The sequence below is a fragment of the Procambarus clarkii genome, chromosome 91, assembly GCF_040958095.1.
Source record: "Procambarus clarkii isolate CNS0578487 chromosome 91, FALCON_Pclarkii_2.0, whole genome shotgun sequence".
In the NCBI taxonomy this organism is placed as follows: Eukaryota; Metazoa; Arthropoda; class Malacostraca; order Decapoda; family Cambaridae; genus Procambarus; species Procambarus clarkii.
The window spans coordinates 9,028,506-9,046,843 of record NC_091240.1 but is presented as its reverse complement, the minus strand read 5'-3'; the positions used below and the strand labels follow the sequence as shown (position 1 = coordinate 9,046,843).

The window sequence follows — 18,338 nt, the reverse complement described above, 5'->3', positions numbered from 1 at the left end:
AGCCGGTAGGAAAGAGACCTGCATTCTCTCACTGTCCGGATAAATAAGGATATATTGTTTACAATAACATGGATATGGCTCTTGTCACAGGTCTATTATCTGCGTTTTGTCTCGGATCTCTTGGGACAGTTCTGCTTGATTTGGACTCAATCCGCTTGGGACTGGGCAGCGCAGCGGCTGCTTCGCTTCTTGCAGGCCGGCGCTCGATTCTCAATGGTCCAGTGGTTGGACACGATTCCTTCTGACCGTCCCAGTTCCGTGTTCTCAAATCCTAGCTCCTTGTCTTCGTATCCTAGCTCCTTGTCTTCGTATCCTAGCTCCTTGTCCTCGTATCCCAGCTCCTTGTCCTCGTATCCTAGCTCCTTGTCCTTGTATCCCAGTTCCTTGTCCTTGTATCCCAGCTCCTTGTCCTCGTATCCTAGCTCCTTGTCCTTGTATCCCAGTTCCTTGTCCTTGTATCCCAGCTCCTTGTCCTCGTATCCTAGCTCCTTGTCCTCGTATCCCAGCTCATTATCCTTGTATCCCAGCTCCTTATCCTCGTATCCCAGCTCCTTGTCCCTCATATACCAGCTCCTTGTCCTCGTATCCCAGCTCCTTGTCCTCATATCCTAGCTCCTTGTCCTCGTATCCCAGCTCCTTGTCCTCGTATCCCAGCTCCTTGTCCTCGTATCTCAGCTCCTTGTCCTCGTATCCCAACTCCTTATCTTTGTATCCCAGCTCCTTGTCCTCGTATCCCAGCTCTTTGTCCTCGTCTCCCAGCTCCTTGTCCTCAAATCCCAGCTCTTTTTCCTCATATCCCAGCTCCTTGTCCTCGTATCCCAGCTCCTTGTCCTCATATCCCAGCTCCTTGTCCTCGTATCCCAGCTCCTTGTCATCGTATCCCAGCTCCTTGTCCTCGTATCCAAGCTCCTTGTCCTCGTATCCCAGCTCCTTGTCCTCGTATCCCAGCTCCTTATCCTTGTATCCCAGCTCCTTGTCCTCATATCCCAGCTCCTTGTCCTCGTATCCCAGCTCCTTGTCATCGTATCCCAGCTCCTTGTCCTCGTATCCCAGCTCCTTGTCCTCAAATCCCAGCTCCTTGTCCTCGTATCCCAGCTCCTTGTCCTCGTATCCCAGCTCCTTGTCCTCGTATCCCAGCTCCTTGTCCTCGTATCCCAGCTCCTTGTCCTCGTATCCCAGCTCCTTGTCCTCGTATCCCAGCTCCTTGTCCTCAAATCCCAGCTCCTTGTCCTCGTATCCCAGCTCCTTGTCCTCGTATCCCAGCTCCTTGTCCTCGTATCCCAGCTCCTTGTCCTCAAATCCCAGCTCCTTGTCCTCGTATCCCAGCTCCTTGTCCTCGTATCCCAGCTCCTTGTCCTCATATCCCAGCTCCTTGTCCTTGTATCTCAGCTCCTTGTCCTCGTATCCCTTCCAGTTGTTATATAGTAATTCTGGTATAGCGATTTCTTCTGATAATTGTCTCGAATAATATACAGTTCTCGTGATTCAATTAAATTCGTGCGTGCGTGTGTGTGTGCGTGTGTGTGTGTGTGTGTGTGTGTGTGTGTGTGTGTGTGTGTGTGTGTGTGTGTGTGTGTGTGTGTGTGTGTGTGTGTGTATTAGTGTATGTGTGTGTGTGTGTGTGTGTGTGTGTGTGTGTGTGTGTGTGTGTGTGTGTGTGTGTGTGTGTGTGTGTGTGTGTGTGTGTACTCACCTATTTGTGCTTGCGGGGGGTTGAGCTTTGTCTCTTTGGTCCCGCCTCTCAACTGTCAATCAACTGGTGTACAGGTTCCTGAGTCTACTGGGCTCTATCATATCTACATTTGAAACTGTGTATGGAGTCAGCCTCCACCACATCACTTCCTAGTGCATTCCATTTGTTAACTACTCTGACACTGAAAAAATCTTTCTAACGTCTCGGTGGCTCATCTGTGTACTGAGTTTCCACCTATGTCCCCTTGTTCGTGTCCCACCCGTGCTGAAGAGTTTGTCTTTGTCCACCCTGTCAATTCCCCTGAGAATTTTGTAGGTGGTTATCATGTCTCACCTTCTGTTTTCCAGGGATGTGAGGTTCAGCTCCTTTAGCCTTTCCTCGTAGCTCATACCTCTCAGTTCCGGGACCAGTCTGGTGGCATACCGCTGAATCTTCTCTAACTTCGTCTTGTGTTTAACTAAGTATGGACTCCACGCTGGAGCTGCATACTCCAGGATTGTTCTGACATAAGTGGTATACAGGGTTCTGGACGATTCCTTACACGATTCCTTGTGTGGGGGTGTGTGGTGGTGTGTCGGGCTGTGTGGTGTGTGGTGGTGTGTGGAGGTGTGTGTGGGAGTGTGTGGGGGTGTGTGTGGGGGTGTGTGGGGGTGTATGGGGCTGTGTAAAGGTGTGTGGTGGTGTGTCGGGCTGTGTGGTGTGTGGAGGTGTGTGGTGGTGTGTGGAGGTGTGTGGGTCTGTGTGGGGCTGTGTGGAGGTGTGTGGAGGTATGTGGAGGTGTGTGGAGGTATGTGGAGGTGTGTGGAGGTGTGTGGGGGTATGTGGAGGTGTGTGGGGGTGTGTGGAGGTGTGTGGGGGTGTGTGGAGGTGTGTGGAGGTGTGTGGGGGCTGTGTGGAGGTGTCTGGGGGTGTGTGGAGGTGTGTGGAGGTGTGTGGAGGTGCGTGGAGGTGTGTGGAGGTGTGTGGAGGTGTGTGGGGGTGTGTGAGGCTGTGTGGAGGTGTGTGGAGGTGTGTGGTGGTGTGTGGAGGTGTGTGGAGGTGTGTGGAGGTGTGTGGGGGTGTGTGGAGGTGTGTGGTGGTGTGTGGAGGTGTGTGGAGGTGTGTGGAGGTGTGTGGGGGTGTGTGGAGGTGTGTGGGGGTGTGTGGAGGTGTGTGGAGGTGTGTGGAGGTGTGTGGGGGTGTGTGGAGGTGTGTGGAGGTGTGTGGAGGTGTGTGGAGGTGTGTGGAGGTGTGTGGGGGTGTGTGGAGGTGTGTGGTGGTGTGTGGAGGTGTGTGGAGGTGTGTGGAGGTGTGTGGGGGTGTGTGGTGGTGTGTGGAGGTGTGTGGTGGTGTGTGGAGGTGTGTGGGGGTGTGTGGAGGTGTGTGGAGGTGTGTGGAGGTGTGTGGAGGTGTGTGGAGGTGTGTGGGGGTGTGTGGGGGTGTGTGGGGGTGTGTGGTGGTGTGTGGAGGTGTGTGGGGGTTCGTGGAGGTGTGTGGAGGTGTGTGGAGGTGTGTGGGGGTGTGTGGGGGTGTGTGGAGGTGTGTGGAGGTGTGTGGTGGTGTGTGGAGGTGTGTGGATGTGCGTGGGGCTGTGTGGAGGTATGTGGAGGTGTGTGGAGGTGTGTGGGGGTGTGTGGAAGTGTGTGGAGGTGTGTGGAGGTGTGTGGGGGTGTGTGGAGGTGTGTGGAGGTGTGTGAAGGTGTGTGGAGGTGTGTGGAGGTGTGTGGTGGTGTGTGAAGGTGTGTGGAGGTGTGTGGAGGTGTGTGGTGGTGTGTGGAGGTGTGTGGAGGTGTGTGGGGGTGTGTGGAGGTGTGAGGGGATGTGTGGAGGTGTGTGGGGGTGTGTGGGGGTGTGTGGTGGTGTGTGGAGGTGTGTGGGGGTGTGTGGAGGTGTGTGGAGGTGTGTGAAGGTGTGTGGAGGTGTGTGGTGGTGTGTGGAGGTGTGTGGAGGTGTCTGGGGGTGTGTGGAGGTGTGTGGAGGTGTGTGGAGGTGTGTGGGGCTATGTGGGGGTGTGTGGGGCTATGTGGAGGTGTGTGGGGCTGTGTGAAGGTGTGTGGGGGTGTGTGAAGGTGTGTGGGGGTGTGTGGGGGTGTGTGGGGGTGTGTGGGGCTGTATATATTGAAGATAATATTTCAGTAACTAATAATATTACGTTATATATCTACAAATGACATTAAATCAGTAGTAAACTTACTTATAAAATTCTTACTTAAAAATAATAGTAATACTTCCAGTAGTAGAGGTAATAAATTAAAAATATATTTTATATATATTCTTTATAATCACTTTTTATTTTTTAGGATTAATAATATTATTATTGTGTATTAATAAATCAATTGTGATATAAAATTGAAGGACATATTGTGTACTGAAGTGAAATTTATTATTTTAAATATATTTAAGTTGCAGAGTTTGGGAAGCTACGATCAGCTGGTAATATGTGTAGGCCTAAATTTGGTTTTGGAGGGGTTTCTGGTTCTCGGTCGGTGGGTTCTACTGTCTGGTGGCGGCCGAGCTGGCTGTTGTTGTTGGGTTCCTGCAGACACGCTTGATGGGTGTTGAGTGGTGCGTCCCGTCTGCCTAGTGTTGCTGCGTCATCCTGGCCAGTCTTGTCTCTGAATGATAAGCGCGCGCGCACGCACACACACACACACACACACACACACACACACACACACACACACACACACTCACACACACACACACACACACACACACACACACATATATTAGCTGGAAGCTGAGTACCCAAATGAGCCACAGAGACGTTAGAAAGAACTTTTTCATTGTCAGAATAGTTTGTAAATGGAATGCACTAGGAAGTGATGTGGTGGAGGCTGACTCCATACACAGTTTCAAACGTAGATATGATGGAACTCGAGAAGCTCAGGAATCTGTACACCAGTAGATTAACGGTCAAGAGGCGGGACCAAAGAGCCAAAGCTCAACCCCCGCAAGCACAACTAGATGAGTACATACACACAGCCAAAACCTGACATTATTTATACAATGACTAGTCCCGTGAGGGGTGTGTCATTGAGGGGTTTATTATACAGCCTATTCATAACTCAACAATATAGGAGCAGCATTTTAAACGTACTATCATCGTCGACTCTTCAAAGTGGCGGGATATACACGTAAGTCTGAATATATTAATAAACAAATCCCTTCCTTCGGCCATTTACAGTGGGGGGGGGATTATCTTACATTTCGAGATGTAAGTCGCGATCTTCAGCACACAATGACTGCCAATTTCAATGAGGATTTCGAAGCCCGACACCGAAGGCAAAAATGTTCGACATTCAGATGCAAATGACGCCTTCATGTCAGGCTGGGAGATCTTTTTCCCGCGCACAGGACGGCCTGCAGGGGACACTCTTCTATTTTTATCTCCGGTTTATCTTTTGTTCTGTGTGTGTGTGTGTGTTTTTTTTAATGTCTCGCCAATAATTATATTCGTTTATTTGAAAACAAGTTTGTATTGTTAAAATTTTTACATCATAGTGCAATTTTTTGCCCCCTGAGATACTGACTTAAATAAGCCATATATCACTAAGAACTCTTTTGACCCGGCCAGGATTCGAACCCATGCCGTCCAGGATCACCCCTAAACGTACACAGTACCGTGACCACCGCACCAATGATCGATCATTGGTGCGGTGGTTACGGTACTGTGTACGTTTAGGGGTGATCCTGGACGGTATGGGTTCGAATCCTGGCCGGGTCAAAAGAGTTCTTAGTGATATATATATATATATATATATATATATATATATATATATATATATATATATATATATATATTATATATATATATATATATATATATATATATATATATATAAATATATATTATATATATATATATATATATATATATATATATATATATATATATATATATATATATATATATATATATATATTCACGTCAAGTAAATATTTGCAGTGATTGGTCAGGAATTTATTTCAAATGATATTTTCCATCTCCTTTATGAGATAATCCAGAAATTTATCGGGAATGATGCCCCTCCAGCTGTGCAATTCTTCAGTCGAGATCATCCAGGAATTACTTGGAATGACTGATCTTCCAGCTGGGGACAGGAAGCCTGAAACTAAGATTTCTTACTACAAATCAATAAGTGAAGTGTACAGGCACACTTATGCTGACTCCGCCAGCCCCTGATGGACTGCTCAACCTCCCACGCACTAGGAAATTGAAAATTCAAATGGATAAATTGGTCCACACATCTCTAGGGTACGAATCCAGCAGCGGATGGGACAGCTTGGGCACGTTAGAATTTGGTAATGTAAGGAGTGACCTTGTGAAACGCATCAAGGCGTCAGACCCGATAAAAAGTGAAAAAATTAACTTTGGAGAGTTCATTTTTCATCTTCCTGCTTCAATGAAGAAAAACATAAGAAATATCGAGAAGATTCGTGCCAGAGTCATAAATCTAAAACGTTGTCGATTTCAACGAAATATGTTTAAAAGAAAGAATGCTACCAAAATATATATATATATATATATATATATATATATATATATATATATATATATATATATATATATATATATATATATATATATATATAAGATTTCAACATTCTTATTTATCAGATTAAAAAAAACACACAGTGCAAATTTCATGCATGTATGCGTTTATTTCTTTAGGAGTCCGGGAACTACCTTCCCTAATTAGCAGTGCCGCCTGGTGTAACTGGAGACAACAGACTACGGCACCCCCAGGGCCGGGCCGGAGCTTCGGTTACCGGGTCCTATAATAACCCGTCCCATATGTCGTAACTTTCAAGGTTCTGGTCATTATTTTTTTGCGTGCGTGTGTGTACTGGACGACGGCGGTGGTAACATCACGAGACGTGTCGGTGGCGGCGGGCCTGCAGGCCAGAAGAATGACGTGATAGGGAGGGGACGTGATAGGGAGGGGACGTGATAGACCCGGGGACGTGATAGGGAGGGGAGGGAGAATAATGTATTGGGCGGAGTGTCATTACTAGTGAACACAGAAAACGAAGGAGGATTAGATCATCATATGTTATTACGCCAGGTTTGACCGGAGGGTTGGTGTAGTCATTCTCTCTCTCTCTCTCTCTCTCTCTCTCTCTCTCTCTCTCTCTCTCTCTCTCTCTCTCTCTCTCTCATTCAAGTAATTCTCTCTACGTGTTGGTACTCTAGCAAAATACTGGAACAGGTTCCCGTTGGCCATTGTATCATTTTTTTTCCTCTAACTATTCACTGTAATTTTGGTGCACATTTTCGTGTGTAGATATATTATATGATATATCGCAGTTGGTATTACTTGTTTGTATCACTATCCCGCCTTGAGTGTAGTGATCTGTTGGCTGTTGTGCCCACATTCAGTAATCTATTTTTTTGTTGTATAATGTATTTTATATAACTTACTTGCGCTTCTGTTGTTTTCTTAGAGGCAGCTGTACTCCGTAACCCCTCTCCCCCCCTTCCTTAACCCCTTCCCCTCCCCCCAACCTCTGCCCTCAACCTCTCTCTCTCTCTCTCTCTCTCTCTCCTCTCTCTCTCTCTCTCTCTCTCTCTCTCTCTCTCTCTCTCTCTCTCTCTCTCTCTCTCTCTCTCTCCTTCGTCCACACACACACACACACACACACACACCTCGCGTCAATCAATCACCCTCCGGCAAACAAAGGCCAAATTGATTGAAAACTTACTTATAATCCCCCCCCCCCACCCCGGCCCCCGGAACCACTTCACGCTTATATCTCACTCCATTGGCACCGTTATCCCGTCCCATTGTGACCGTTATCCCATCCCATTGGCACCGTTATCCCATCCCATTGGCACCGTTATCCCATCCCGTTAGAACCTATATTACACCCCATTCACGCCTAAACCCCACTCATTACGCATTATTCCCACCTATATTCATGCCTATACACCACCCATTTATATATTATTATTATTATTATTATTATTATTATTATTATTATTTTCGGTTTCACGATAAGAAGTCTATTCTCCTGGGTCTATAGAGGTCTATTCTCTAACCACCTGAGGACAAAATCTCCATTCTAAACGTAATTAATTACCCTGTCTATCACCCATCTTCCCCCCCCCTGCTATCCATACCCCTCCCTAAACCCCCCTCCCCCTCCCCCCACTATCCACCTCTAGCCCCGACTCCCCAGAACCCCCCACATCCCCACCCCAACCCACACCCACCTCCCCCAATAACCCAACAGTGGGGTCGAGAGGTCATTGCTTGCCATTTGCTGGATATAATCTCTCCCTACCCACCCATATATGCCCCTATATATATATATATATATATATATATATATATATATATATATATATATATATATATATATATATATATATATATACGTGTGGGGCTTATATGACCCCCACACGTATATAAAATATATTTTCATATATATATATTGTATTTTTACCTATATAATATATAAGAAAATGGTTTAATCCTTTCGCCTCTCCTTAGAAGCCTCGTGCAGAACTGTGTGTAAGATAAACAATGGGCAAAGTAAATAGAAGAACATCAATGAACCTCGTATGATAAACAATAAACAATGACACGTGGGATAATGTATCAATGATTTAGCTGCAGAAAAGATCCAGTACGGCGCGGGGGAAACCGGGCCGCGGGGATGTTGAGCCCCGTAATCATCGCAAGGTAACACCAACTTATGCCTGGGAATGAAAGGTGGTGATGACAAAGGTGTTTGCTCTGGCGGTGAGACACAGGTGTTTGCTCTAGCGGTGAGACACGGGTGTTTGCTCTAGCGGTGAGATACGGGTGTTTGCTCTAGCGGTGAGACACAGGTGTTTGCTGTGGCGGTGAGACACAGGTGTTTGCTCTAGCGGTGAGACACAGGTGTTTGCTCTAGCGGTGAGACACGGGTGTTTGCTCTAGCGGTGAGATACGGGTGTTTGCTCTAGCGGTGAGACACAGGTGTTTGCTGTGGCGGTGAGACACAGGTGTTTGCTCTAGCGGTGAGACACAGGTGTTTGCTGTGGCGGTGAGACACAGGTGTTTGCTGTGGCGGTGAGACACAGGTGTTTGCTCTAACGGTGAGACACTGATGTTTGCTCTGGCGGTGAGACACAGGTGTTTGCTCTAACGGTGAGACACAGGTGTTTGCTCTAGCTGTGAGACACAGGTGTTTGCTCTAACGGTGAGACACTGGTGTTTGCTCTGGCGGTGAGACACAGGTGTTTGCTCTAACGGTGAGACACAGGTGTTTGCTCTAGCGGTGAGACACAGGTGTTTGCTGTGGCGGTGAGACACAGGTGTTTGCTGTGGCGGTGAGACACAGGTGTTTGCTCTAACGGTGAGACACTGGTGTTTGCTCTGGCGGTGAGACACAGGTGTTTGCTCTAACGGTGAGACACAGGTGTTTGCTCTAGCTGTGAGACACAGGTGTTTGCTCTAACGGTGAGACACTGGTGTTTGCTCTGGCGGTGAGACACAGGTGTTTGCTCTAACGGTGAGACACAGGTGTTTGCTCTGGCGGTGAGACACAGGTGTTTGCTCTAGCGGTGATACACAGGTGTTTGCTCTAGCGGTGAGACACAGGTGTTTGCTCTAGCTGTGAGACACAGGTGTTTGCTCTAGCGGTGAGACACAGGTGTTTGCTCTGGCGGTGAGACACAGGTGTTTGCTCTAATGGTGAGACACAGATGTTTGCTCTAGCGGTGAGACAGACTGTACTCTGGTGTTTCAGAATGTACTCTGGTGTTTCAGAATGTACTCTGGTGCTTCAGAATGTACTCTGGTGCTTCAGAATGTACTCTGGTGCTTCAGAATGTACTCTGGTGCTTCAGAATGTACTCTGGTGCTTCAGAATGTACTCTGGTGCTTCAGAATGTACTCTGGTGCTTCAGAATGTACTCTGGTGCTTCAGAATGTACTCTGGAGCCTCGGAATGTACTCTGCTGCTTCAATATGTAACCCTGGGGGTTTCAGAAAATACGATGATAATTCAGAATGTACTCTCTGTGTCAGACTGTACTCTGTGTTTCAAAATGGTGTTTTCTATCGTCTTATGTTTGAACTCTCGCTTGATTTGAATCAGGAGGCGGAGAGTGTCCTAATAGGCCTATCAGCTTGACACTTAAAACTATTATTGATGTTAAATTGATAAAAAAAAAAGTTTAAACGCCCATTTTACAATTCCGTTTTTCTTAAACGGATTTTCTTGCCTCATTTAACTTTCTGGCATAATTGTGAATGTATTAGGAGTGAGTCTTCGTTGAATATATAATGTTATATAATGTTGAATATATAGATTATATCAAGAATATATAATCTTTCTCTTGTCTTTCCTGGATTTATGAGTCTCGTTTTCTATATATAGTGTTTTTGGTACCCCATTTTCTTAATTCTACTAGATTCACAAATTGTATTGTTTACTCTTTATGGCTTAAGTCTCCTTTCTCCAACCCTCTGTGTCTCTACTTTTCACTTTCTCCACTTTTCCCTTTTCCCCTTTTGTTCAGTCACCCCTCTTATCTGCCGTTTCCTCCTTTCCCATGTAGTTAAATGTGTTGAACTAATTACGGCCCGTGTTAAGTAGTTTGAGTTACGGTGCCAAACGATCGTTAGTCGCTTTCATTGATGTCATGTCAAGGCATGTCCACGGGGGAGGGGGGGGAGTAATGGAGGAAGGAGAAGGGGGAATGGAAAAGAGAATATGAGATAAAGTGGGTGTAGAGGTAGTGGTGGTGGCTAGGGTGGTGGTGGTGCAGGTGGCTAGAGTGGTGGCAAGCAAATGGTAGTGTTGTTAGTGGGGAACAGTCGGGAGGAGGTAAGAAGAATCACATGAAGAATGAGAGCAACACACACACACACACACACACACACACACACACACACACACACACACACACACACACACAAGGAACCGCATGGAGGCGAGGATACGTGGAGAGCCAAACTATTGGAGGTGGTGACAAGCAACTTTTTAACGCAGCATGTCGGAGAACCCACAAGGATGAGAGGCAATGACGAACCAGCGAGACTCGACCTAGTCTTCACTCTGAACGACTCCGACATAAGAGAAATCGGTTTTGAGGACCCAGTAGGAATGAGCGACCACAGTGTACTGGTGTTTGAGTACTTGATTGAAGAAGGGTTATTGAACTCGAGGAGGGATACCGAAACCAAAAGGTTAGCATACCGAAAGGGAAACTATGAGGGGATAAGAAAATTCCTAACAGATATAGCATGGGAAACAGAGCTCAGGGGAAAGACGGCCCAAGATATGATGGATTACATCACGCAGAAGTGCAAGGACGCAGCAAACAAGTTTGTCCCAGTCCAAAAGGAAAACAGAGAAATGAAGATGAGAAACCCATGGTTTAATCAAAGATGTAGGCTAGCTAAGCAGCAAAGTAAAAGGGCATGGAGAAACTATAGGAATAACAGGACACTGGAGAGCAGAGAAAGATACCAGAATGCCAGGAATGAATATGTCAGGATGAGAAGAGAGGCAGAAAGACAATACGAAAATGACATCGCAAGCAAGGCAAAGACTCAGCCTAAATTGTTGCATAGCCACATTAGGAGAAAAACAACAGTAAAGGAACAGGTTATGAGATTAAGGATAGGGGCGGAAGGATTCACTACAAATGACAAGGAAGTGTGTGAGGAATTGAATAAGAAATTCCAGGAGGTCTTCACCTTAGAACAAGGAGAAATTCCAGAGGTAAGTGAGGGAATAGCTAACCAGGAACCACTGGAAGAGTTTGAGATTACCAGTGGGGAAGTAAGGAAGTGTTTACTAGAGTTGGACGTGACGAAGGCTATAGGCCCAGATGGAATCTCCCCTTGGGTTCTAAAGGAAGGAGCAAGAGAACTGAGCCTACCACTCTCCATAGTGTATAACAAATCACTGGCAACAGGGGAACTGCCAGATACTTGGAAAGCAGCTAACGTAGTCCCGATATACAAGAAAGGGGATAGACAGGAGGCACTGAACTACAGGCCAGTGTCCCTAACCTGCATACCATGCAAGCTGATGGAGAAGATTGTGCGAAAAAAACTAGTGGAGCATCTGGAGCGAAGGAACTTTGTAACACAGCATCAACATGGGTTCAGGGATGGCAGGTCCTGCCTCACAGGGTTACTTGAATTCTACGACCAGGCAACAAAAATAAGGCAAGAAAGAGAAGGGTGGGCAGACTGCATATTTTTGGATTGTCAGAAAGCCTTTGATACAGTGCCACACAAGAGGCTAGTGCGAAAGTTGGAGATGCAGGCTGGAGTGAGAGGGAAGGTACTTCGGTGGATAGAGGAATACCTAAGCAACAGGAGACAACGAGTCTGTGTGAGGGGTGAGGTCTCAGATTGGCGAGACGTCACAAGTGGAGTCCCGCAGGGGTCAGTCCTTGGACCTATACTGTTTCTGGTATATGTAAATGATCTCCCAGAGGGTATAGATTCGTTCCTCTCAATGTTTGCCGACGATGCAAAAATTATGAGGAGGATTGAAACAGAGGATGATAGTAGGAGGCTACAAGATGACCTGGATAGACTGAGTGAATGGTCCAACAAATGGCTGTTGAAGTTCAACCCGAGTAAATGCAAAGTAATGAAACTAGGCAGTGGAAACAGGAGGCCAGGCACAGGATACAGAATAGGAGATGAAGTACTTAATGAAACAGACAGAGAGAAAGATCTAGGAGTTGATATCACACCAAACCTGTCTCCTGAAGCCCACATAAAGAGAATAACGTCTGCGGCATATGCGAGGCTGGCTAACATCAGAACGGCGTTCAGGAACCTGTGTAAGGAATCATTCAGAATCTTGTACACCACATATGTAAGACCAATCCTGGAGTATGCGGCCCCAGCATGGAGCCCGTACCTTGTCAAGCACAAGACGAAGCTGGAAAAAGTCCAAAGGTATGCTACTAGACTAGTCCCAGAACTAAGAGGCATGAGTTATGAGGAAAGGCTGCGGGAAATGCACCTCACGACACTGGAAGACAGAAGAGTAAGGGGGGACATGATCACAACCTACAAAATCCTCAGGGGAATCGACCGGGTAAACAAGGACGAACTTTTCAACACTGGTGGGACGCGAACAAGGGGACACAGGTGGAAGCTGAGTACCCAAATGAGCCACAGAGACGTTAGAAAGAACTTTTTCAGTGTCAGAGTAGTTAGCAAATGGAATGCATTAGGAAGTGATGTGGTGGAGGCTGACTCCATTCACAGTTTCAAATGTAGATATGATAGAGCCCAATAGGCTCAGGAATCTGTACACCAGTTGATTGACGGTTGAGAGGCGGGACCAAAGAGCCAGAGCTCAACCCCCGCAAGCACAATTAGGCAATTAGGTAAGTACACACTCACACACACACACACACACACACACACACACACACACACACACACACACACACACATACTCGACAAAGTCTACGTGACATATGACATATAAGCTATGCAGACATTCTGTCCTGCTGGCATGGATGCAGACAGGCGAATAACTTGGGTTATCTAATAACTCTCAGAATGACCTTCCAGGCAGAGAGACGACAGATATCACATAATATATAGATATCAAATATGCACACTGAGACGAATCAGAGCAGAAGAGTTTTACCTGGACAAACTAGAAAGATGACTGCTCGACTTAAATCCAAGCAAGTGCAAGGTGACGAGATTTGGGACGGGAGCAAGTAAGCCACAATAAGAGTTCAAGATTATGGGATGATGAATGTCTTGAGTCAGAAAAACTAAAAGTATCTGGGAGTACACATAACCCCCCAAGCTTTCACCGAGGGGCACACACTGACTGTAACATCAGCGGCGTGCGTGAGGCTGGTGGAGATTCGTGTAACCTTCAGGCACTTGGACGAGCAAGCTCTCAGGATTGGAATACTTCAGGACTACAGATTCCTTCCCAGAACCCGACCTTTCTGCTCCTTCATCATCTCACCCCCCTCCCCTCTCCTCTCTGCACTTTCCTACCTCTACTCCCTTCTTTACCCTTCTCTCCCTCTCCCTCCCCTCGCCCTCCTAGTTCTTCCTCACTCTCCCTCCCACCATTCGTCACCAACACATTTGTGTCATTATAAATGACTCTAATTATCCCTGCAGCCTTAGGGCCCCCATTCCGTCCCCCATTCCGTCCCCCATCCCGTCCCCCATCCCGTCCCCCATCCCGTCCCCCATCCCGTCCCTTACCCATCAAGAGGCCACAGTCCATGGGTCACTGTACGACATCGTCACAATACTTGATCCTCGCCATATCTGCTCAATCCTTTTATAAATAGGTTTTTGTCCTCCTCGGCTTCCCTGTAATTCTTGGTAGCTCTTCAGTCTTTTGTTATTTATAAACGCTTATGTTCTTGTTTACTTCGTGTTGTTATCGCGTCTATTGTGCCCCCCCCCCCCTGTCGCCCAGATATATATTATCTGCTGCGTTGCTCCTCTCTTCCTCCTCTTGTTCCTTCTGTTTATATTATATTTATCATCTTTCTTACTTTTCTCCTGCCCCCCCCCTTCCTCCTTCTTTATCCATATCTTCCCACTCCCTCCCATTGGACAGCTGCGTCCACCTCATCTTTTGTTCCATTGGACAGCTGCGTCCACCTCATCTTTTGTTCCATTGGACAGCTGCGTCCACCTCATCTGTCGTTCCATTGGACAGCTGCGTCCACCTCATCTGTCGTTCCATTGGACAGCTGCGTCCACCTCATCTGTCGTTCCATTGGACAGCTGCGTCCACCTCATCTGTCGTTCCATTGGACAGCTGCGTCCACCTCATCTGTCGTTCCATTGGACAGCTGCGTCCACCTCATCTGTCGTTCCATTGGACAGCTGCATCCACCTCATCTGTCGTTCCATTGGACAGCTGCGTCCACCTCATCTGTCGTTCCATTGGACAGCTGCGTCCACCTCATCTGTCGTTCCATTGGACAGCTGCGTCCGCCTCATCTGTTGCTCCATTGGACAGCTGCTTCCACCTCATCTTTCGTCCCATTGGACAGCTGCGTCCACCTCATCTGTCGTTCCATTGGACAGCTGCGTCCACCTCATCTTTTGTTCCATTGGACAGCTGCGTCCACCTCATCTTTTGTTCCATTGGACAGCTGCTCCACCTCATCTTTTGTTCCATTGGACAGCTGCATCCACCTCATCTGTCGTTCCATTGGACAGCTGCATCCACCTCATCTGTCGTTCCATTGGACAGCTGCGTCCACCTCATCTGTCGTTCCATTGGACAGCTGCATCCACCTCATCTGTCGTTCCATTGGACAGCTGCTCCACCTCATCTTTCGTTCCATTGGACAGCTGCTCCACCTCATCTTTCGTTCCATTGGATATCTGCGTCCAATTTGCCATTTCTTGTCGGCGTCTGTTTGTAATTTCTTGTATATATCTATTACCTTGTTCTTTCCTTGTGTGCTGTGTGACTTTCTTGCCGCCTGCCTCCTTGGTGAAGCCTGGCCTGGAGAGCTGGCCACGCGTAACTTGCCAATTATAAGTCCTCCACGTTCATGGTCTTAATATATTCATACTCTTAAAGATTAGCTGTGTTGATACATTCCTGGAAATTTGTGTGAAACTTGTAGCGCGAGGAAATATTCTTTAGTATGTTGTTCTTCTTACATGTTATAAGCACTTTAGAACCTTGTACTTGTTTAGTTTAGTTCGTTTATTATGCACCTCATACCCATCTTGTGAGGCGGTAGTGGAAAGGGTTACAGAGGTACGTAGTTGGGCTCAGGGACTGAACTCCACAATTCATTTAGCTAAGCAAGAAGCATGTACTTGTTGCTTGAGACTGGTGCCAGGGGCGTGCTCTACTGGGGCACGTGGCGACAGGACTTCGCCAGAGTACGGCTTGGTGAACACCTTCCGAGACAGGACTAAGGAAAGCCTTTGATATGGGCTGGACGGTGGAGAGCGACGGTCTCGCTTCATGCAGGTCGGCGTTCAATCCCCGACCGTCCAAGTGGTTGGGCACCATTCCTTCCCTCCGTCCCATGCCAAATCCTTATCCTGATCCCTTCCAAGTGCTATATAGTCGTGGTGGCTTGTCTCTTTCTCCTGTTAGTTCTCTCCTTTCTCCGATATGGAGGCTTCCTTGCACGGTGGTTTGGAAGAAACGAGTCTTTGTATTAACGGAAGATTCAATGGCTTAGTTCGCGGGCTGTTGGTCTAATTTGAAGATTTTAATTAATGAAATGTATATATATATATATATATATATATATATATATATATATATATATATATATATATATATATATATATATATATATATATATATATATATATATATAACTTTTTTTATTTAAACCTTGTGCTAACGCCTAGTTGTTACTCACTTGTTATCTGTCTGTCCCTTACTGTCACTACCCAGCCCGTTCTAAGGGTTCCCAACGTCAAGAAACTGTCGTACTAAAGTGCCCTTATCCTAACCTACCAGAGGTTAGAAACAAAACTGAACAGTATATCAATTACGCGAGCCGCCATCATTTTCTAGTACGACAATTTTTTGGCTTTTACTAAAGTATGCGACGGTCTATTAGGAAGAAAGGTTGCGTCACCTGCCTGTCACGTATATGTATCCCTATCCTCCTATCCTCCTGGGAGCCTGTACCTGCTAGCCACCTGTCTAACCACTTCCAGCCTCACACACACACACACACAAAAGTAACTCGGGTTAATCCCTCGATGATCCGTAATCCCAACACTCAGGCTATAAGCCGTCTTCCCAGTGGTTAATCCCCGTATCTCCTCTTCGCTACACCTGTTGTCTTCTTACCTAAATGACCTTTTCTTTCCTTCTGCTTCCTCCCTTCTACTTTATTTTGCTTCCTTTCTCACTCTTGTGTCTTCTTGGTTCTTATTCCTTCGTCCTCTTGTCTTATGCCTTCTGTTCCCTCTTTTCGTTCATCTTTTCAGAGTCGATCGCATTCTTTCCCATCCCTCTCCTAACGTTCTCTCTTCCTCTCTTACCACCTCATTGTCTCTCCTTCCTCGCCTCTATATCCTCCCTACATTTATCTGTCCATTCTTACGGGGTATTCATGCCCGTGTCACCTCTTGGGGTGGCTTAATCTTCATCAATCAATCACTCTTCCTCAGTTACAGCCCCGCTCCTGTGCCAGGTAAGTCACCGGGGCTCACCATAGCCCGTGCTACTTGCCCCGCTCCTGTGTCAGGTAAGTTACGGGCTCACCATAGCCCGTGCTACTTGGAACCTGTTCCGAGTAGCTGAATCTATAACAACAACAATATCCTCAGTTACAGCCCCGCTCCTGTGCCAGGTAAGTCACCGTGCTCACCATAGCCAGTGCTACGGTGAGTGCACCGTAAACTGCTCACTCACTCACTCACTGGCCAGGCCACTCATCCCTGCCTCTCTCTCTCTCTCCCACTCCAGGTTGGCTGGGAGGACTGTCGACGTCGCTGGCCCTCCTCATCTCCCCCATCACCATAGCCGTCTGCAGGAGGAACTCCACCAGGCTGACGGCCGTCTTGGGAGGCCTCATCACCGCCCTCGGCTGCCTCTTCACCTCCTTCGCGAGTCAGTTCCACCAACTATTCTTCAGTTACGGCACTGTTGTAGGTGAGGCACTCCTGGTACTGTTGTAGGGTGAGGCACTCCTGGTACTGTTGTAAGGTGAGGCACTCTTGGTACTGTTGTAGGTGAGGTACTCCTGGTGCTGTTGTAGGGTGAGGCACTCCTGGTACTGTTGTTGGGTGAGGCACTCCTGGTACTGTTGTTGGGTGAGGCACTCCTGGTACTGTTGTAGGTGAGGCACTCCTGGTACTGTTGTAGGGTGAGGCACTCCTGGTACTGTTGTAGGGTGAGGCACTCCTGGTACTGTTGTAGGTGAGGCACTCCTGGTACTGTTGTAGGGTGAGGCACTCCTGGTACTGTTGTAGGGTGAGGCACTCTGTTGCCTCACTGTTGTAGGAGGCAATCACGATACTGTCGAAGGCGAAGACCATTTGTCATTTCGGCTTGCTATTGTTGGAAGAATTCAGAGTTTTCTGCCCGGCGAGGAGGTAGCTCAGCCCCCCCCCCCCCACACACACACACACGCGCGCGTGCGCGGGTTCGTGATATTACGTGCAAAGGACAGTTACGCTTCCAAGAGGCCAGGCGTCCGGACTCAGGGGGGGATGAAGTCTTCGTACTGGCTGAAAGGACATGTTTTCGCGTCATTGGAACACTCACGCTCCCGGCGTTACTCTCTCTCTCTCACACACACACTCTCTCTCTTTCTCTCTCTCTCTCACACACACACTCTCTCTCTTTCTCTCTCTCTCTCTCTCTCTCTCTCTCTCTCTCTCTCTCTCTCTCTCTCTCTCTCTCTCTCTCTCTCTCTCTCTCTCTCTGTCTCTCTCTCTGTCTCTCTCTCTGTCTCTCTCTCTGTCTCTGTCTCTGTCTGTCTGTCTCTCTCTCTCTCTCTGTCTCTCTCTCTGTATCTCTCTCTGTCTCTGTCTCTCTCTCTCTCTCTCTCTCTCTCTCTCTCTCTCTCTCTCTCTCTCTCTCTCTCTCTCTCTCTCTCTCTCTCTCTCTCTCTCTCTCTCTCTCTCTCTCTGTCTCTGTCTCTGTCTCTCTCTCTCTCTCTCTCTCTCTCTCTCTCTCTCTCTCTCTCTCTCTCTCTCTCTCTCTC

The 18,338-nt window shown here is 47.3% G+C and overlaps 1 protein-coding gene across 3 annotated transcripts in view; it reads left to right on the top strand.

The window, feature by feature from the left end:
- Window positions 1-18,338, top strand: part of LOC123773990 (monocarboxylate transporter 12) — a 219,636-nt gene that overhangs the window by 167,313 nt on the left and 33,985 nt on the right. For all 3 annotated transcript variants that reach the window (XM_069318730.1, XM_069318729.1, XM_069318728.1), the window contains one exon: window positions 17,096-17,281. Coding sequence is in view for 2 of the 3 variants with exons in the window: in XM_069318729.1 (XP_069174830.1) it covers window positions 17,096-17,281 (186 nt within the window). In the remaining variant the exon portion in view is untranslated. The remainder of the gene's footprint in view (window positions 1-17,095; window positions 17,282-18,338) is intronic.